This window comes from Equus przewalskii, chromosome 12, assembly GCF_037783145.1.
Source record: "Equus przewalskii isolate Varuska chromosome 12, EquPr2, whole genome shotgun sequence".
Lineage (NCBI taxonomy): Eukaryota > Metazoa > Chordata > Mammalia > Perissodactyla > Equidae > Equus > Equus przewalskii.
The window spans coordinates 19,982,109-20,002,971 of record NC_091842.1 but is presented as its reverse complement, the minus strand read 5'-3'; the positions used below and the strand labels follow the sequence as shown (position 1 = coordinate 20,002,971).

The 20,863-nt window shown below is 48.5% G+C and overlaps 1 protein-coding gene across 5 annotated transcripts; it reads right to left on the bottom strand.

Annotated features, from left to right (window-relative positions):
* Positions 1-5,520: 5,520 nt before the first annotated feature.
* QPRT (quinolinate phosphoribosyltransferase) lies at positions 5,521-20,121 on the bottom strand. Of its 5 annotated transcripts, none has more exons than XM_070568060.1 (5): positions 20,002-20,121; positions 19,347-19,401; positions 6,733-7,268; positions 6,022-6,153; positions 5,521-5,948 (listed from the first exon to the last, which is right to left on the bottom strand). In XM_070568060.1, the coding sequence occupies exons 2-5, from the start codon at positions 19,357-19,359 to the stop codon at positions 5,730-5,732; spliced, it is 900 nt and encodes a 299-aa protein (XP_070424161.1). In that variant the 5' UTR covers positions 19,360-19,401; positions 20,002-20,121; the 3' UTR covers positions 5,521-5,729. The 5 variants fall into 5 exon arrangements, with proteins under 5 accessions (XP_070424161.1, XP_070424158.1, XP_070424159.1 ...); XM_070568057.1 differs by lacking the exon at positions 20,002-20,121 and adding an exon at positions 11,581-11,673 and having other exon boundaries at positions 19,347-19,416; XM_070568058.1 differs by lacking the exons at positions 19,347-19,401; positions 20,002-20,121 and adding exons at positions 11,581-11,673; positions 13,711-13,766.
* Between the last annotated feature and the right edge of the window lie 742 nt (positions 20,122-20,863).

Here is a 20,863-nt window from a genome sequence, read left to right as displayed (position 1 = left end):
CATAGCAGACCACGTATTGTATGAATCTGTTTACATGAAATGCCCAGAATAGGCAAATCCATAGAGACAGAAAATAGAATAATGGTTGCCAGTGTCTGAGGGGAGAAGGGAACGGGCAGAGACTGCTAATGGGTATGGGGTTTCTTTGGGCGTTATTAAGACGTTCTGAAATGATATAGTGATGATGGTCTCACAACTCTCTGAACATACTAAAAACCACGGAGTTGAACACTTTGAAAGAGTTTTATAGTGTGTAAATTATATTTCAATTTCTAAAAATTAATGCATCAAGAAGAAGGGACTATACATATTATTTAAAGTTATAATGACAGCCAATAGAAAGACTACTAATAAAAATATAACTAACAAAAGTAAAGAAAAAGTGTGAGTGAGCTAGAACCTTTGTCCTTCACCTAGGGAGTCAATAGAACTCAAAGCTATAAATGGCCACCTTGGCAATTCAAGAGGGAGCGCCAGGAAGAATTAAAAACTACTACTTAAAAACGATTACCTCAGGAGGATGGGAGTGACTGGAGATTTTTACTTTTTCGTTTTATACCCTGATAACTAAATTAATTAACAACTGAAAAATGAAAAAGGAGAGGATAAAGGTCAAAGGTAAAAAGGTATAAAAAATCTTGTTCTCTTGTCAAGTCTTTTTGAGGCTCTAATAGTGCTTAGTTTCTTCACATGTAAGATGGAAATGTTAATAATGACATCAGTAATAATAATGAGAGTTCTCACTAATTGAATATTTACAATGAGCCAGGCACTCTGCTAGGCACTTCACATTAAAAAAAGAAAACAGAAGAGAGAGAGAGAGAGAGGGAGGAAGAAAGGAGAGGATAAATTTACTGTCAGAGAAGATGTATGGATCTTTTTTGGGATCTATTTTAATTATTCAAGGCAGAGCATCGTCGAATTGTTGCCACACAAAGGTCACAGGAACACTTCTTCTGCATCTTCTATGCTTTTCCCAAACACAGGGAATGGACTTTTCACCCACTGGAATTAATTAGATTGGAAACAAAAATGCAAGGCTTGGTTTAACCCTTGAAATTGTTCATGTATTTGGGAAGTTACTACATCAATAATACAAAAATGTGTTTAGGACAATTCTTTACCCAAGAGACTGCCAAGTCTCAATGAATTACACTTCTGGCTCATAACATTCTGAGAAAACAAAGCAACTCATATAAAAAAATAAAATTGAAATATTTTTGGTTCTTGGTGAGATTACAGGTAAGTGGCTTTTATTGCTGTTGGGTTTTTTTAATGTGGGAAGCATGATTTTATCCAGCCTTTAAGAAATCAGCATTGTCCTTTATATTTTGATATATTATTCCAGCAAAAATGCTTTCCTTTGGTGAAAAAGTAGCCAAATATCAAGAAGCAAGTGACTTGTGGGCTAAGTCTTTGTTGGTCCTGTCTAAGGCTTCTGCATCTTTCAGCTGCAGAGCTGCGAGGTAGGAAGGAGGTCACCCAGTGACCCACCAAACTAGAGGTATATACAAGGGTCTCTTTGCCCCTTATCATTTTCTGGGTGTGCTGTACAGATTCCAGTGATTGAAAGAGCACCACTACCTGACATAAAGAAAGCCCCCATTGTCTGGGGTAAATCTGACATGCACAGCGATTGATGGAGATGTTATTCACAGACTCATGGTCAGATCCTCTTCAGCACTTTGTTGTTTGGTCTTACAAGCTCAGCTACTTGGGGCCTCAGAAAGCAGGTCTTCAATGTTACTGAGTAACTGCCAAAATGATCTGTTATTTCTCAAGAAGTGATTGGAACAAAGCTCAGAGGTGCTGACACATTTATGGAATTTTACATACTGTATTGTCTTGAAGGGCTAGCAGTAAATTAATATACGTATCCACACCGCATAATACCACAGTGGGATTTTTTAAAGATCCAAAGTTGAATTGTTTTTGGATACCATTTGGTTTGCTGATGATGTCTTGCCATTTTTAAATGCTTTCAGCTTTCACTGGCCTTGGCTCGCTAAAACTCACACCCATTGAGTTCACTGGCTCTGTCAACCTGGTCTGACCCTCTAGACAGAGCGCCCCAATGGTGGGTGGGTGGAGGGTGGGAAGAGGGATGGGTTGACGGAAAGGGGATGCATGGATCGGGTGGGTAGGTGAGAAGGAGGATAGATAGAAGCTGAGTGGGTGGATAGGGTAGGCGGGTGGGCAGGTGGGTAAATGGAAGGATGGGCTGGTGAGTGAATGTGAGTCTTGGTGATCTCTGGAGTACTCAGGGCCTTGAAAAATCACTGAGATGCCTTGGGCACTTAGATGGGGATCTGATGAGGGAATTAAGCTGGAAAAGTGGGTGAAAAAAGGAACTGCTGCACACCCGTCCTCAGCTTGCCTTCTTAAGCTGATGCTACTCTTAGCTTTCACAGCCTCCTGGGCTGTTATCTTTGGAACCTAGAAAGGGAGATGGACTTTAGAGGGGAGTGGAAGCTGGTGTGATTGCAGTGCCCTCTGGTGGCCAGGAGAGGATTTGCCATTTAGCATTAGGTATTTTTTCACTGTTTATTCTCCAGACCGCCACCTCACCCCTGACACTAGAATATAGACAGGAACTTTTGTCTGTTTCCTCCCTGTTGTAAATCTGACATCTAGAATAGAGCCTGGCACATAGTAGGCATTCAATAAATATTTATTGAATGAGTGAATGATACAGATTCAAATTCTGCTTTACTGCTCTATTGATATGTGATCCTGAGCAGCTCTCTTAACATCACAAAGCCTCAGTTTCTTATGCGTAAAATGGAGATGCTAACACCCACTCCCCAAGAGTATTAATTGAGGGACAGGGACCTACACCTGCTGAGCAAGGGCACTCAGTCAACGCATGTTCCCTTCTCACCCACCAGCCAGCGTTGCTGATGCATTATATGCTGACAGCAGCACCCGATTTGTTCGGCACATTTGCCGTAATCGGCATGGGCTTTAAGCTGGGTGTGGGGCAGCCTAGAGAAATCATTCAAGCCTCATCCCAGGCTGGCCAGGCGGGGAGGAAGTGTAGCCAGATAGATAGGGCGTTACCAGGTGAGGTATCAGATTCCTCTTCTGCCTTCCACACCCCTCTCTCTCCATCCCCACAGCCATACCCAACTCTTCCCACTGCCCTGAACCCATCAGGTTCCAGCTGTGCTCGAAGCCTTTGCAGATGTTTCCTCCGCCTGCATTCTCTTCTCTCCAACCCCACTGCCAAGACCCACATTCAAGCCCTCTGAGTGGCTGCATCAGCCCCCTCCTGGTCTCTCTGCAGCCACTCTGACCCCCTCAAATACATCTTCCTGGAGTGGACTGGACCTAAACTGCAAATATGCTTATCTCACTTTCCAGCTTCAATCTGACTGTTCTTGGGACAGAGTCCGAGTCCTCTGACTTACCATTTTGTGGTCTGGACCCAGCCCAGCTCCTAGCCATCTTGCCTCTCCTGATCCCAGCTTCAAATCAAACAATCCAAGCCATTTCCTACTTCTGAGCCTTTGCCAATGCAGTCTCCTCTGCCTAGAAATCCATTCCCCAGCGAGGAGGGCACGTGTTGCTTTTGCCTGACCAGGATCCATCTCCTTGCATAATGGAATCACCGCCCAGCTCGCAGATCTGGAGGTTCCTGTAGGGCTAACCCATTTCTGGGTTCGAGGGTGAGCTTGAGACTCAGCCTGGTAGATTTCTTTCCTAATTGGAATACTGTGGGTGCAGCATACATTCTCCAGTTGGCCACAGCCTGCTCCCCTTTGTCTTATTCTGGCTTCCTCCATTTATTTTATCTGCTTGGGTCCTGGAGGCATTTGAGTTTGTGACTCCTGGTACACTTCTCCTTCTGGTCTGTCAGCCTCTGATTCCCTCCTAGATCCCAAGTGTTTCGCCTTCCAGTTCCCAGCTCATCCATGGGTCCCAACTTCCTTGTCGTGGCATCCAGAAGTGCCCCTCGTTCTATGGGGGTTCAGTTTTCCCCCTTCAGGTCTGAGGAGCTGCAGCTCGGAGATCCAAGTTCCCTGGAGCAGGGAAGGCTGCCTAGCTGAGTGTGTCCGTGTTTTCCCTGGAGAAAAGGCAGAAGGCCGCAGGGGTGGAGGTGCGTATTAGAGAGAACAGATGCAGCCCCAGGTGGCACCGCTAGGCTGTGTCCTGTGAGAATGGCCTCTTTAGTTCAAGGTATCACCAAAAGCGGCATCCACTTCTGCTTGGCACCTCTGTTAGATGAATCTCTGCTGTGTGCTCAGAGCCTGGCCGTGGCAGGTGCCCAGTGCATGTTTGGTGCATGAAGGACAAAGGCCTTGGCCTGTCTGGGGCTTTGACATCTGAGATGAGCTTGTTGTTTTCTTGATCTGCCCCGTCCCAGGCCCCTTGCTGGTCTCCAGGGTTGGGGAAGGAGCAAAGGAGTAGGATACCTCCCTCAAGGCAGACTGGGACCCTCAGAATCCTCCTGGGGAAGGAGCCTTTGTGGAGGAGAGTTGTTTTTCTCTCCTGCTGGCAAAGGACAGAGAAGAGAGTGGGTTCTCAGAGGGGAGAGGCAGCTCCAGACTGGGCCCTTCTGAGAGGAGCCCTTCTGGGAGGTGAACCTTCTTGAGTCACCTTGGGGACCACCTTTACCCTAGGGAACCCTCATGTCCTGGTTCCTCTCAGAGATACCCAGGAAGGGTTAGAGAGTGGGCCCCCAAGGCTTGAGGTGATGGTAGGGGCAGGTGAGTGAGACCTCAGGTGTGTTTGGGGGACTGAATTTAAATCCTCTCCTTAGATCCCTGAGTCCTGACTTAGCATGGAAGGAAGTTTGACATCTGAACCTGGACCCCCGGCCACCCATCCCTTCCTCCCTCAACTGAACTTTTCTCTGGTCCCATCTGCTCTGTACCTACCGTCCTCTCCCAACTAATGAGAGCCCCATGGAACCAGACCCAAAAAGGATTTCAGCACCAAGCGGAGGTCTTTCATTTTGGGGAGAATGCATAGTGGAGTCTAATGGGGACCCCAGAAGTGAGGAACGGACAGGTTCTCGCCTCTACCAAAGAGGTATAACAGTAGCCAGAGGTGAGAGGCAAAATACTTAAGAATCGGTACAACATAGGAATCGACCAAGTGCAATGTTCCAGCTGAATATCAAGGCTGATGTCATATATCCTCAAATATAAGATGCCATTGACTGTAACACGCATACCATTACTCGAAAAGAAAACTGTCAAACTATGACCGATGCTTTCTTATCACTTACAATTCCTATTTTAAGCTTGTTGAAAGAGCTCTTTTGGACTTATCTCAACATAGATTGTTATCATATTTTATCTACAAGCTGCATGCACAGGCCGTGATGGCTACATGACCACGACCAATGCCTGGCTGACGGTAACCATTAGACACCATTGACTAAAGACACACCTGGACTTCAGAGAAGGTAATGTGTGAAAAAAAAGTGCATCTTAGAGTAGATGAACCATATATGGCAATTTCTAACTCTTACTGAGCACTTACTATGTGTTAATTATCACTGAAAGAAATTCATTAGGTCGATCATTTATTAGGCTAATTTTACAGATTAGGAAACTGAGATGAGCAGAGATGAAGCCAGCCCTTTGAGGTCACATGAGCAGCGAGTGGCAGAGCCTGGACTTTCGCCCAGGCTAATGTCGAGAATGTCCTGTTGGCCACGTATAACCTTGAGGGTCCCAAGGAACTATGTTATCCCAATGGCAGGGTCATCTTCTTTGGCTTTAGGTCCGGTGGGTGTAGGGCACTGGAGTGGCCCCTTCAGCAAACAGCTTGAGGGAGAAATCGAGGGCCGGGGCAGCCTGGGTCAGCATCCCCAAAGAGATGACATCGATGTGGGGCCCACAGAACTGAGGAAGGTTGCCCAGCGTGATGCCCCCGCTGGCCTCCACGCCCACACCTGGGAACCGGGCCTTCAGTGCTGCCGCCGTGCGGTGCAGCTCCTGCGGAACACAAGCCAAGGGAAGGTGAGAGCCACCCACGTGGCCCCTTCCCAGGAAGCGGACCCTGCCTCACCTCAGGCCTGAAGTTGTCCAGCAAGACGAGGTCCGCACCTGCTTCGGCCGCCTCCACAGCCTCCTGCAGGCTGCTGCACTCCACTTCCACCTTCAGGGCAAAGTCGGCTGCCTGCCGGGCCCCTCGCACCGCCTGTCAGGCAAGCCGAAGGGCGAGAGTGAGACAGGTGGCACCTGGCACAGCGTCACAGTGAGGGGCACAGGGGACGGGCATTCGAAAGGCTCCAGATGGATAACAAGCTTGGGGTTAATGAGGAAACCAGGCATCGGATGGTTTCTTTCATATTAGGTGAAACCACATGAAATTACTACCTCTGTGGGTCAAAAAAATGGCCAAATATCAGCAAGATTTGGCATTTGGACCTGAGTTCAATTTGACTCAGAATCTTAAAACTGGAAGGGGTCTTCAAGAACATTTTCACAGATGGGAAACAGGTCTGAGGAGTTAAAGTGACATGCCCAAGGTCGCAAAGCCATCAACACTGGCTCCCCATGGTTTGTCCTTTGCTTCTGAACGTCATACCAAGAAGAACGCTGGTAGGAAAGCGATCCAACCCCTCGTTTCACAGATGGAACGTCTGAGGGGTGGAGGAGTCTTGCTTCTCCTGACATCACTATTCGCCAGGAGTGGTTGGGGGTCTCTGGTAGAGGAGAAGGGCTGTGATGGCGGGGTGGGAGCAGGGCCAGGGCAGGGGCTCAGTCAGACATGCACCTTTTCCACACCACCAGCTGCCATGACGTGGTTGTCCTTCACCATCACCAGCCCTCCCAGGTCATAACGGTGGGAGGCGGCCCCGCCCACTAGGAGCCCATACTTCTCCACCAGCCGGAAGCCTGGTGTGGTCTTCCTCGTGCCCGCCACGTGCCCGGCCCAGCCGGTTCCCCTGGCAGCTTCCACAGCCGCAGCGGCAGCACTGGCAACTCCACTGCAGCGGGCCAGCATGTTCAGGGCCACCCGCTCCCCCAGCAGCAGGCAGTTGGCAGGGCCCCGGACCTCTGCCACCTTGGCCACAGGCACCAGCTTTGATCCCTCGGGGAAGAGCCAAGAGACCTGGCAGTTGACGTGGGCAAAGATGGCATCAAAGAAAGGCCTCCCAGCCAGTATCCCTGGGGACTTGGCCCACAATGCTGCCTGCGAGGGGGCTGCCCCCGTGACCAAGCCTGCATGATTGAAGCTTGGGCAGTCTTCTCGGAGCCAGCCATCCACCAGGGTGGCCAGAGTGGCAGGGGGCAGCAGGAGTGCCAGGCCTGGGAGGGAAAGAGAGACAACAGCATTATATTTGGGCTGCCTTTCTTTTCTTTTTAAACATTGGCACCTGAGCTAACAACTGTTGCCAATCTTCTTTTCTTTTTTTCCTTCTTCTTCTGCTTCTCCCCAAAGCACCCCCAGTACATGTTGTATATTCCAGTTGTAGGTCCTTCTGGTCATTGGCTACCTTTCTTATAGTCAGGGGTGATTGTCAAAATATTTAACAACCAGCAAATTGGGTACTAGCCAATCAGGGTGAAGATCTGGGGGGCCAAGGAGAGGGGCTGGGGTGCTGGGTGGGCCCTGTGGGCTGGACAAGGTTGCCAGATTGAGCAAATAAAAATACAGGAGGCTTGAAGCCGGCCCCATGGTCCAGTGGTTAAGTTCACGCGCTCGGCATTGGTGGCCCAGGGTTTCACTGGTTCGGATCCTGGGCGCAGACCTAGCACCATTCAACAAGCCATGCTGAGGTGGCATCCCACATAGCAGAACTAGAAGGACCCACAACTAGAATATGCAACTATGTACTGGGGACTTTGGGGAGAAGAAAAAAAAAGAGGAAGATTGGCAGGACGCCTAATTAAATTTAAATATCTGACAAACATCATAGATATTTTTAGTATAAATATATCCTAGGCGATATTTAGAACATACTTATACTTAAAAATTATCTGTTGGGGTCGGCCCGGTGGCGCAGCGGTTAAGTGCACATGTTCCGCTTTGGTGGCCCGGGGTTCGCCAGTTCGGATCCTGGGTGCGGACATGGCACCGCTTGGCAAGCCATGCTGGGGTAGGCATCCCACATATAAAGTAGAGGAAAATGGGCACGGATGTTAGCTCAGGGCGTCTTCCTCAGCAAAAAGAGGAGGATGGGCAGCAGATGTTAGCTCAGGGCCAATCTTCCTCAAACAAAAAAATGTTATCTGTCGGTTACCTGAAATTAAAATACAACTGAGTGTCCTGTATTTTATCTGACAAACCTAGTGCTGGGTCAACAGTTATTTACCAGCCAGAAGAGACATGCACACTGCCAGAAAGGCACCCTGCAGCCTTTCCAGTTGGCCTGGCACAGGATTAGTTATTTACGAGCTGAAGCCCCCAGTAGAATGTGAGCTGTGTGTCTTTTTCATCCCAGTCTTCTCTCTACCACCAAGTACTTTAAAGCTGGAAGTTCAACTTTTCACAGATGTGGAGACTGAGGACCAGAGAGGAAAGGCAAGCTGGCTGAGGTCACACAGCAAACGGGTGGCAGAGTTAGATTGGCCAGGCCTTGTGGTCATGGCCATCTGTCCCTCTGCCTTTGCCCCCTAGCTTGCAGACCCCTCCCACAGCGGATGGTTCCACAAACTGTCCTCTCTCCAGAGATGGGGGCTGTACAGGAAGGGAAAAGCACCCAGAAATTGGGTCTGAGCCCCTGCTCAGAGAAACACAGCTTCAGGAGTATGGGCGAGTCCTTCACCTGTAAAATAAAAGTTACAGATGTGATCTCTAAGGTCCTTCCCACCAGCGTGTAGCGCCTAATGGGCCACTCAGCACTCAGGCCTGGCGAATGAATGGGGTGACTGCAGAGGCCCCGTTCAAGCACAAGTACTATATCGCCATCTGTCGGTCAAGGGAAGACCTGCAGCCTCTATGGCGCGTGCCACAGATGGACTTAGCTTCCCCCGGGGAGGGAGGAGACACTTCCACCGCATGTGAGGGGTTTTTGTTTTGTTCTGTTTTGTTTCCCCCACTTTTGTTCCAAGTTGAAGTTAAGGCCAGACTCTCTGGCTTGCTCTGTTCTCAGCTGCAGGCCCTTCTTCTCCAGCCCTTCTTCCCCAAAGCCAAGCACCCAATTTTCACCCCCTACTGCCAGACACAGTCCTCAGGGAAGGCACGTGGCCCTCCTTCTCCACATTGTCCTCCACAACCGCTCCAAGTGGCTCCCATTCCTCACTCAGAGCCAGCTGTGTCCTGGCTGGGTGCCGAGAACAGTCAAAGGACAAAGACATAGTCTTGGTCTCCACCCTTCACAGTCCAGCCAGGCAAAGACCTGAGAGCAAATGGCAGGGATGCGAGGCCTCCGCTCCGTTTAGACTAGGAGCATGATGGGGTGCTTTTTAACATGAATTTGGACCCTTCAACTGGTGAGCGTGGGATAAACAAACTGTGGTGCAGCTATATGATAGAATTCTACTCGGCAATAAAGAAAGGAACCAATTACTGACACACACGATAGGGACGCACTGCAAATGGACTATTCTAAGTAAAGAAGCCAGATTCAAAAGGCTACATGCTATTTGAGTCCATACATATGACATTCTGGAAACAGCAAAGGATTGCAGCAGAGAACAGACGGGCGGCTCCCTGGGGGTCAGGAAGGGGCTGGCCACACAGGGGCAGCAGCGGAGTTTTGGGATGTGGTCAAACTGTTCTATATCTTGTCTGTGATGGCGGCAACATGGCTGACGCATTTATCAAGACTCGTAGAACTGTACACAGAAAAGGGTGAATTTTACTGTCTGTAATTATAACTCATTAAACCTGACTTTAAAATAAAAGAATAAAAAAGTAAATTCGAGCAGACCACTCTCCTGCTTAAAACCTCACTTTCACTGTATTAACTCCAGCTCTTTTGACTTCTTTCTGTTTTGCATTTATTCTCTTGACAAATCCTTATCGAGCACCTGCTCTGTGCCAGGTACTAAGTTCTGGGTGACAGAGTGGACAGCTCTTTCTCTTGGCTTTCAGGCCTCAGCCTATGCTGTTCCAAGGTTGCGTGGAAGTCCCTTCCCTTAACCTCACCTCCAAACTCCCCCTTCGCCTCTCACTCCTCTTGCACGTCTTCTCCTAGACAGCACTTCCTCGGCAAGGGCTCTCACAGACCCGCTAACTCAGGTCACACACTCACTCGACTCCTTGTTCTTCCCCCATCGTCACACTCTACTGTTGTTTCCTCTCTGGAGGCAAAGATGTGTCTGTCCGGTGAGTTTTCTGCTGTATCCCAAGTGCCAGGACACTGAACGACACAAATGCGCTGCTTTTATAGGTCAAAAATGGTCAAATAATGGTAATTTCATATTGTTTAGCTTAATACTAAGTGTTCAATGACACTTATTCAAGCAGAGAGGCTGCACAATGGGATGAATCAGAGCCCAGACTCTGGGGCCACTCGGCCTGGGTTCCAGTGCTGGCTCTGCCACCTTTAGCTGAGTGACCTTGGGCAAGAGACTCAACCTCTCAGGAGCCTTAGGTGCCTCCCCTGTACCAGGGATAATGAGAATAATCACCTTGGGGCCGGCCCTGTGGCCGAGTGGTTAAGCTCGCACGCTGTACTTCAGCAGCCCGGGGTTTCGCCGGTTCAAATCCTGGGTGCGGACATGGCACTGCTCAGCAGGCCACGCTGTGGTGGTACCACACATGCCACAACTGGAAGGATCCACAGCTAAAAATATACAGCTATGTGCCGGGGGGCTTTGGAGAGCAAAAGGGAAAATTTTAAAAAATCTTAAAAAAAAAAGAATAATCACCTCATTGGTTTGTTATGAAAATCAAGTGTGTTAATATTTGCAAAGTGCTGGGAACACTCTCAGGCACGTAGTAGGCGTGTTTGCTAAAGGAAAGACTGAGGCATCACCACGAGTCATGGGAGCTTAGAGGGAGAAGTGACTACATGTCCCTGAGGAGGGTAGTTTTAGTGGCCTTGAAAGATGACTAATGTTTGCCACGCAGAGGTGTGGGGGGCAGCGGAGGGGGAAAAAGACATTTCAGGCTGAAAGAGCAGGTGTTTGAGGCTTAAAAGCAAGAAAATAGAGAGAGAGGTGAGGGAGGGCTGAGCAGGATTCACCGGAGAAATGGCGGGAGGTGAGGCCAGAGCGAAAAAGAAAGAAACTATATGGCTGAAGAATTTGGACAGATCCTAAGAGCTATCACAGAATTTTAAGCAAGGGAATGATATGACTATGATTTTGTTCTAGAAGGGTCACTTCAGCCACCACGTGCAGACAGGTTGGGAGGCAAACGGAGGCTGAGGCGATTGGCCAGACATAAGCTGACGAAGCCCTGAATCGGGCGGTGACTGTAGCAAGAGCGAGTAGGAGATGTGTGAGCTGTTTCTGAGGCGGGGCTTACCGGAATTAGCAGCTAATAAGATGCAGAAGCCTTGGGTTTGTGTCCTGGGTGGCTGAAAACTGGCATAGGAGTTGTTCAGGGAGAAGTAGGCTGGGTGGAGGATGGCGACAGAGGAAGGCAGCAACCTGCACTGCCTGAGTGCCTGTGGTGTGCCTGCCATGGGCACCACAGCTCTCTCACACTCGCTCATCTGAAACTCACCACAGGGGCTCATTCCCACGTACAAGTACAGGAACTGGATCTCAAACATGTTCCTATATCGCGCCCTGGTGACACAGCTTATAAGCAGCAGAGCTGGGGGGAAAAGAATAACTTTGGTTTTGCAGATGTTAAGGTTGAGATGCCAGTAGGAAATGTGGATGGCCATGTCCTGATGGTGGGTAGAAGAATGGTTCTGGAGTTTGGAGAGATATAGGAGTAAGAAATGGAGATTTCAAGCTGTCAGCATAAATGGACGAGCACAGCAGTGCATAAAGTGACCAGGGACGGGAAGAGGAGGCTCTGAGAAACAGCAGTATTCAAAGGCCACAGAGGCATGGCTGTCAAAAAGAGAAACAGCGGGGGCCGGCCCTGTGGCTGAGTGGTTAAGTTCTTGCACTCCACTTTGGCGGCCCAGGGTTTCATCGGTTCAGATCCTGGGCGCGGACATGGCACCGCCTGTCAGGCCATGCCAAGGTGGTGTCCCACTTAGTACAACCAGAGGGACCTACAACTAGAATATACAACTATGTACTGGGGGGCTTTGGGAAGAAGAAGAAAAGAAAAAAAAAAAAGAAGATTGGCAACAGATGTTAGCTCAGGTGCCAATCTTAAAAAAAAAGAAGCAGCATCAGAAGGGAATGGGAGTCTGGAAGGAGAAGCGGGTTTCCAGAAGTAGGTGTGAGCAGAAGCAAGTAGAAGGAAGGCTGAAAATGGGCCTTAGACTTAGCAACTGGGAGGCCTTGGCCAGAGCAGTCTCAGTGCCCGTGCTGTGGGGGCAGAAGCCGCATTGTCAAGATCAGGGAGTATATGGGAAGTGAGGAAGTGGAGGTGGTGGGTGTGGACCACTCCTCTCAGCAGACGTTGAGAAAGCAGGGCCCTCCACCTGGGCTGCACAACCTGGGCTGCACATTGGAATCACATGGAGAGATTTTCAGACTCTCTGCTGCTCAGCCCCGTTTCAGATCAACGCAATCAGAATCTTTCAGAGGTGGTTCCCAGGCATCCAGGCACTGGAAGAGGTCCCCCTGTACTCAGACGCACATGAGGGTTAAGAATCAGTGCTCATACCAGACCACATGGTGTATGTCTCCGTTTATATGAAATGTCCAGAGAAGGCAAATCGAGAGAGACAGACATCAGAATAGTGATTGCCTGGGGCTAGGAATTAATTCTAAACAGCACAGGATCTCACTGAGGTAATGGAGATGGTCTGTGGTGATGACTGCACAACTCAGGAAATTTACTAAAAATCACTGAATTGATTAAAACCGCTTAAACAAACAAACAAGACCCAATGCTCTGCTGAAAGGCAGGAACCATTTCTGCAACCCTCTTGAGCCTGTAGGTCCAGGTATTGAGCATCAAAAGCCAACATCAAGAAGAAACACAACCAGATGCTGGGCACCCCTGACGGGAGAACTCACCGCCACTCAGGCAGTACTCTTGCCAAAGCAGCTGACCCAGAGTCAGATCAGACTTCTAGCTGAAACCACCAATTTACAAGAAAACCAGAGGACACAGGAATGTGTTAAAATGTACCACGGGTACACAACCAGAGAAATTCTGACCACAGGAAACTCTACCAGAAGATAACCTAATTTCTTCAACATATACATTGCACAGAAAACAAAAGATTAAAAGAACCTGAAAATACATACCAACCAATCACAATGTACGGATCTTATTTGGATGCTAATTCAAACAAACAAGTTGAAAGCAAATTAGAACATTTATGAGACCACTGAAGAACTGACTGCCGACTGGATATTTGATCACATTAAGGAAATTTTCAAAAATTTAGCTGTTGATCATTGTATTGTGGTTGTGACAAAAAGAAAAGTCCTTATCATTTAGAAAATAAAAAAAAATAATAAAATGGTGAGACGTTCATGTATGAAAAGATTTGAGAGCTGGTTTTACTTTAAGGTAATCCTGGAAAGTAGAAAGTAGAAGGGGTGTAGATGGGGCTGGACTGGCCAAAAGTTGATGGTTGCTGAGGCTGAGTGATGGATGGGTCCATGAGGCTGCATCATACTTTTCTATCTACTTTGGTGTATGTTTGAAATTCTCTATAATAAAAAAGTAAAAAAAAAAAAACAAAACAAATAAAGGGAGAGAGAGAGCCCTTACCTGAGATGGGGTCGAGGAAAGTTTTTTCAGGATGGTAGAGCCGTGGTTCTCAACCTTGGCTGCACAGTGGAATTATCTGGGGAGCTTTGCCAAACTCTAATGCCTGGGCCCCACCCCCAGAGATTCTTACATAACTGGTCTGGAATGTGGTAACATAATTCTAATTTGTGGCAGGGTTGAAAGCTTCTGAACCGCAGGAAGAGCATAATAGCTACCACACCTTCGTGCCTACCGTACGCCAGGCACTTGCTATCCATTGTCACAAGTCCTTCCTGCACTTCTTCAAGGTAGATATCATTTATATTTAGAGATGGAGAACTGAGACTCAGAAATGAACAGGGAATCCCCTAAAGAGCGGAGCTAGAAAATGATCAAGCTGGAAAATGATCAGTGTGAGCCCGGGTCCTCCCTCCCCAAGGCTGGATACTGCCTCCAGGGCAGGGAGACTCCCTTGCCCCCATCCTTGCGATCAGTTGTTCTGATTGCCTATTGTAGACGCAGAATGTTACACGCTCCACGTTCCACTTGTCAAAAATAAATAAATACGTCTGGTTTTCTTTAGGCCCCAACTCTCCCATGCATTTCCAACAAAAGGGATTCCTGCGGGTTGTTTTGAAAACGCGGGCTCTCCTAACTAGCAGCTGTTACTGAAAGGAATTTGAGAGAGGGAGGGCTGTTTTTGCAGCTGCCTGAGGAGAGCTGGTTCAGAGAGCCTGCCAGGAAGCTGCTGCACCTCGGGAGCAGCTGGAACGTCCTGTCTCTTTTGCATCCTCGCAGTTGTGACGTGTCAACGTTCTCTCAAGATGCCCGCCTTCAGAGAGTATAGTTTCATCCTGTGGAGTGTAATCTTGATCTCTCAAGGCAATGCTTTCTTTTTTCTTTTTTACTTTTTATTGAGATTATGATAGTTTACAACCTTGTGAAATTTCAGTTGTACATTATTGTTTGTCAGTCGTGCTGTAGGTGCACCACTTCACCCTTTGTGCCCACCCCCGCTTCCCCTGGTAATCACTAATCTGTTCTTTTTCTCTACATGTTTAACTTCCACATATGAGTGGAGTCATACAGAGATTGTCTTTATCTGGCTTATTTCACTTAACATACACCCTCAAGGGCCATCCATGTTGTTGTGAATGGGACAATTTTATCCTTTTTTATGGCTGAGTAGTATTCCATTGTATACATATACCACATCTTCTTTATCCAGTCATCAGTTGCTGGGCACTTAGGTTGCTTCCACGTCTTGGCTGTTGTAAACATGCTGCAATGAATATTGGGGTGCATGGGACTTTTGGAATTGCTGATTTCAGGTTCTTAGGATAGATACCCAATAGCGGGATGGCTGGGTCATATGGTATATCTATTTTTAATTTTTTGAGAACTCTCCATACTGTTTTCCATAGTGGCTGCACCAGTTTGCACTCCTACCAGCAGTGTATGAGGGTTCCTTTTTCTCCACACCCTCTCCAACATTTGTTACTTTTTGTTTTGGTTATTTTTGCCATTCTAATAGGTGTAAGGTGATATCTTAGTGTAGTTTTGATTTGCATTTCCCTGATGATCAGTGATGATGAACATCTTTTCATGTGCCTATCGGCCATCCGTATACCTTCTTTGGAGAAATGTCTGTTCATGTCTCCTGCCCATTTTTTGATTAGGTTGTTTGATTTTTTGTTGTTGAGTTGAGTGAGTTCTTTATATATTATGGAGATTAACCCTTTGTTGGATATATGACTTGCAAATATTTTTTCCCAATTAGTGGGTTGGTTTTTTGTTTCAGTCCTGTTTTCCCTTGTCAAGGCAATGCTTTCTTAATCAGTTATCTAGAATTTCATTAAAATTGGCATCTTTGTTTTTGAGGGGACCCAAAGCATCTTGGGAGATTTCCTGCACATCTCTCTTTACAAATAATGTAAAAAGATACAGATAAACTGAAGATTATGACAGAATATATGGAGACCTCCTCCCCGCCCCTGGCACTTTTGTGATTCTCATCTAGATTGTCAACTGATTTTTACTGTGTCTCTGTGTTGCCCTCACTAGACAGGGGCTCCTTGCTGGGAAGGACTCGCCAGAATCAGAACCTGCATCCCTTCTTTCCTTCAATAATTGGACACGCACTTGTTCATGCCTTTGATGGATGGACACAAAGGGAGGCTCTTTGAATGCACTTAAATTAATAGAACAAGCCTTTGTTCTTCATTGTATGTGTAACGACGTGGCTTGTGCTGGCAGCAACAGTGGTGTACATGAGGCCGACAAAGTCTTCCAGCTAAAACCAAGTCATAATGGTTTCCCCAATTTACAGGAAAAAATTAACTTAGAAGTTGTCAATTTTAAAGGTTTTGCCTTTATAAATTTTTCTTAAAACGCTGGTGTCTACTACCACTTGTCTATAATAGAATCTGGAATGACATAATGTGTAATAATAACTGTTGAGGGGCCGGCCCGGTGGCGCAGCGGTTAAGTGCGCACGTTCCGCTTTGGTGGCCGGGGTTCGCCAGTTCAGATCCTGGGTGCGGACAGGACACTGCTTGGCACGCCATGCTGTGGTAGGCGTCCCACATATAAAGTGGAAGAAGATGGGCATGGATGTTAGCTCAGGGCCAGTCTTCCTCAGCAAAAAGAGGAGGATTGGCAGATGTTAGCTCAGGGCTAATCTTCCTGAAAATAATAATAATAATAATAACTGTTGACACTTTTACAGTCCTTCCTAGGCACTGTTCCAAGCATTTTATAGACATTAACACATTTAATCCTCACAACAACCCTAGGGGGGGGTGCTATTATTATCCCTATTTTACAGATAAGGAAACTGAGGCACGGAAAGGGCAAGCAACTTGCCCAAAAGTCCACATAGCAGGGAAGTGTGGAGAATCATAAGCCCAGGCAGGCTGTCTCCAGAGTCCCCTCACTTATTCTATCCCACCACACTGCCGTTTAATCAAGCACTAAGTTGTGTCTTTAAATTATTATATGTTTACTATGTTAATATTCACAGAATTCTGCAAGCCACAGTCGCTTCCAGGGCTCTGTCCCTGGCATAGTAGGATCAGCCTGGATTAGGAGTCAGAAATGCCTGGGTTTGAATCCTGTCTATACCACCTACACGGTGGGTGACCTTAGGCAATTTGCTAACCTCTCTGAGAGTCAGTTCCACAAGGAAATCACAGGGCTGCAATGAGGAGGGAACAAGATGCCTGAGCCAAGGCCTGGCCGCGTGCCTTTGAACCCAGGGGTCAGCCTCTGGCAGCTTTGTTCTTCCATCTATTTATTCGTTGATCCATTGGGCAAACACCAGATGGAGACAGAGGCTGTTTAGCGGCAGCTTCCAGATAAATGTTCTTTCTTTCCCCCTTCTCTCCCTAGAGAAGAGAAATTACCTCTAAATAGGGCCAAAAGTGATTGCTCATCACACAGGTGGTAAAACAATCTACAGAATTTCAGGGCGGGGAGGCATGACCTGTCCTTAAGGTATGAGAGCAATTGGAGAAGGCTCAGAAAGGTTGGCTCTGAGAATAGGTTGGCACTGGACAGGAGAGCAAGGTGTGCCAGGCAGAGAGAATGGAGAGAGTGAAGGCCTGCCAGTGAGAGGCACTGAGCATGTGCGGGTGAAGGTGCACAATCTCAGACACGCAGAGTAGCAAGAGAAAGGGCTCATTGTAGGATGGGGCCAGACTGAGCAGTCCTTGAATGACAGGAAAGAGTTAGGGTTTTGTTCAATAGGCAATGGGAAATCACTAAAACTTTTGATCAGAGGTCATCTGATCAAAAATGCACTTTGAAATTTAGATTGTGTCTAGGGTTCTTGAAAGATATAAGTTGGGAGACTGTTGCAACAGCCAGGGCAAAAAGCAGTGAGCCAGGGTGAAGTGTAATGGGAAGGCAGCCCTGCCCAGGCTGTAAGAAAAGGGCATACGACCTCCCCTCCACGCCACAGACTTCCTGCCCTGGCCTCACCCCTCACACCCTGGCCAAGGCTGACTGCTCGGCCTTTGCCCACCAGCCTGCCATCTGCTTCTGCCTCAACTCTGTCCTTGTCCCTTCTTTATTCCACCTCCCCAGGCTTTGCCTCCCGGCTTTGACGTGTCTACTCCACCTGGCTTAATCCTGTGTGGTAGTGATACCGGTGCCAACCCTTCTGGCTTGGCCCAGAGTTAAACATCCTGCCTTGTCATGCACATAAAGGCAGCGACACAATGGCAGCCTCGACCAGGCTGCTCCCCAGAGGGTGGTGGGAACAGAGAGGGAAGAGACTCAGGTGACACTGTGAAGGTAAGTCCATAGGATGTGGCAACTGTCTGGATATTGGGGTGCGAGCAGCTAAGGTGACCCTGAGGTTTCCAGTCTGAGCAGGAGGATGGTGAGGCATGAAGAGAAATGGCGCTGGTGTAGGGGAAAGACTTTGAGTTTAGCATAGGGAGATGTCCAGGTGGAGATGGACCCACAGGGCTTCCAAAAATGGAACTGGAACCTGGGGAGGGCTCAGAGCTGGAGAGAAAGATGTGAGGAATCAACTATGTCACCAGCATAAATCACCGCTGAGGGGTTTCTGTGTGCAGGCACTTCACACATACTCTCTATTTAACCCTCACCACAACCCAAGGAGAAGGCACTGTTCTTACTTTATCAATGAGGAAACCAATGAGGAAAGCACAGCAAGGCTAAGCATCTTGTCTGAGGTTACACAGCTAGCAGGCTGCTGGGATGGGATTTGAACCCACGCTTTGACTCTGAGGTCATTGCTAAACCAAGAACTGGTTTGGGCACCTAAGAGCTGGTTCCATGGCCAAGACAGAGGGGCCGAGTGCGTGGGGCCAGCAGAAGCCCCAAACTGGGAGAGGGAAGTGGGAGCTCAGGAAGAAGCCCAGGGAAGGGAAAGTGAAAATGCAGAGAACTCAAGGAGGGGCCTCCTGTGCTCCAGGCACTAGCTGGGCATCTTCCGTGCATCCTGTCATTTGTTCTCCCCACAACCTTGTGAGTAGGGAACTGTTAGAGTCATTTTACAGATGCAAGGAAATGAGGCTTTGAGAAGTCAGGTGACTTGCCCAAGGCCACACAGCCTGTTCCTGGCGCAGCCGAGATTCAAACAGGAGCCTGTTGATTCCAGAGCTGGCCCCTATCATTCTGCATACGGCCTCCTCAGCGACCTCATCCCTCATGCCTGGCAGAGAATCATCGGACTCAAGCCCCCTCCCCCGCCCTGCTCAGATGGACAGGACTTTGCCTCTGCTCTTGCTGAGCTGCCAGCCAGAGGCAAAGTCCAGAGCTACTCCTCATCCAGCCTCCCACTACCTGTCCCCTTAGCCCCCAGGAGGCGCACCCTCCTCCGGGCCACCCCTGACCTTTCCTGGGGCTCAAGCCCCTTTCTTCCCACAGAGCTCACTGGGGACCCAACATAGAAGGAGAAAGAAGGGTGAGAAGAGGCCTTTAGGGGACAGAAAGGAGTGTTTGGGGTTCAGAGAGGTTGGAGGGAGATGGGGGAGGTAATAGAGTTAGATGGAGACCAGAGGACACTTAGCCTTTTGGTGGGGGTGCGGGATAAGGGACTGAGAGAAGCTGGGATGGAGAGACGAGCAGGAGAGGGCGGGAGGGTGGTGCAGGGACACCGAGAGAGGTCCGGGAGGCTCCTTTACCTTCAGGGTCCATGACAGCTCGCAGCTGCGGTGCTGGTGTGTCCACTGCTCAGATCTAGTGTTTGAAGAGACCAGGGGTTGGGGGTGGGGCTCCCAGACGAGAGGAGGAGGGGCCAGTCTAGCTGGCCCTTCCCAGGTTCTCTGGGGCTCCCTCCTGCCCTCCTCCAGGACCCCTGGGGCTGTGCCTACCTCATCTGCTTTCCATCGTCAGAGGAAGTGCTCTCAGTTCCCTAACTCGGAAGCCCTCTCCTCTCTGAGCCAGCAGCCCTGTTCTCACCATATCCCCAGCCCTCCTCAGTCCTGCCCCAGCGTATGAGGCTGTAAAAGTAAGAATGTGCTCCCTTGTGGGGGCTGGAAAGCCTCTTTGATGGTAGGCTGGGAAAATCCTAATTCTATCCTTTTTATCTCAAGCACCTTGTTCTGCGCCTCAGTTTCCTTAGCTGTGACGTCAGATAAGACCTACCTCGTAGGTTCAACCGAGAATCAAGTGAGAAAACTCTGCGAGTTACACAGAGTAGAAACTCGACAAATGTCCGCTTCTCTTCCCTTCCCTCTTCCCAAGGTACTTTAAGGGCACAAGCAGATCAGAACCGGACTTCTGAAGGAGAAAACTGGGAGGCTGCCAGTAACCTGTACTGGGATGTCAGGCAAGTACCCGTCCAACTGCCGAAGATTCCATTTCTTCCTGGGAAACTTTGCTTGCCGGAGTGACTGCCTGCCAAATCCGCTGGCATCTTCCCAGCCTTCCTCCATTTCTTTCTCTGCAGCAGGTGACCTTGCCAGAAATGGGACTCAGGTGAGGCAAGCAGGGCTCCTGGGGTGCAAAATTTAAGGAGGCCTCTCTCTGAGCTTCCGTTTTGCACCTCGGCGCCTTGCTCGCCTCCCTCTAGTCCGGGACTGCTCTTGACAGCCATTCGCCAAACTGTGTTCTCCCTTTCTTTCCTAGACATCATTTTCTCTTGATTCTCTCTTAAAGGCTCTTTCCTGCCTCTTGCAGGTCCTTCTTCCTACATCCAACCCTCAAATTATGGTGTTCCCTCAGTGTGACAGGATTGTTTCTCTTTTTCTCCTGGGCACACAGCTAAACTACATTTCCCAGCTTCCTTTGCACTGAAGCTACCACATGACAGAATTCTGTCCAATGGGAGGTGGACAAAAGTAATACATGTCAATTCCAGACCTGGCCCATGAAAGTCTTCCCATGACCCCCTCCACTCCCTCCTCCCTAGAAATTGACAGAGCCACAGAATGGGCGCTGTGTCCCTGAACGACCTTATGGGAAGTCACCCTCCAAATGCCAGCATTGAACTGTTACATAAGCAAGGGAAAAACTTCTCTTGAGTTATACCCCTGAGATTTTGGGGTTGTTTGTTATAGCAGTTAGCCTGCCCTGACTAACATACTAAGTTTCTCTCCACAGCTCTCTCCTTTCTCATTCTACACAGTAAATGATACAGTTTATGCGTTTATCCACCTACGCCATTATTTAAATTGCTATCTAAATCAGATGACTCTTA

What these genes read in the sequence shown, in the direction of transcription:
- QPRT (XM_070568056.1), bottom strand. Translation starts at nt 11,746, where the DNA reads ATGGCCATCCACATTTCCTACTGGCATCTCAACCTTAACATCTGCAAA. An exon ending in CGTGGGAATGAGCCCCTGTG is followed by an intron (nt 7,269 to 11,580) that starts GTGAGTTTCAGA and finishes TTTCCCTCCCAG; the next exon opens with GCCTGGCACTCCTGCTGCCC. An exon ending in CAGCTGGTGGTGTGGAAAAG is followed by an intron (nt 6,154 to 6,732) that starts GTGCATGTCTGA and finishes CTTGCCTGACAG; the next exon opens with GCGGTGCGAGGGGCCCGGCA.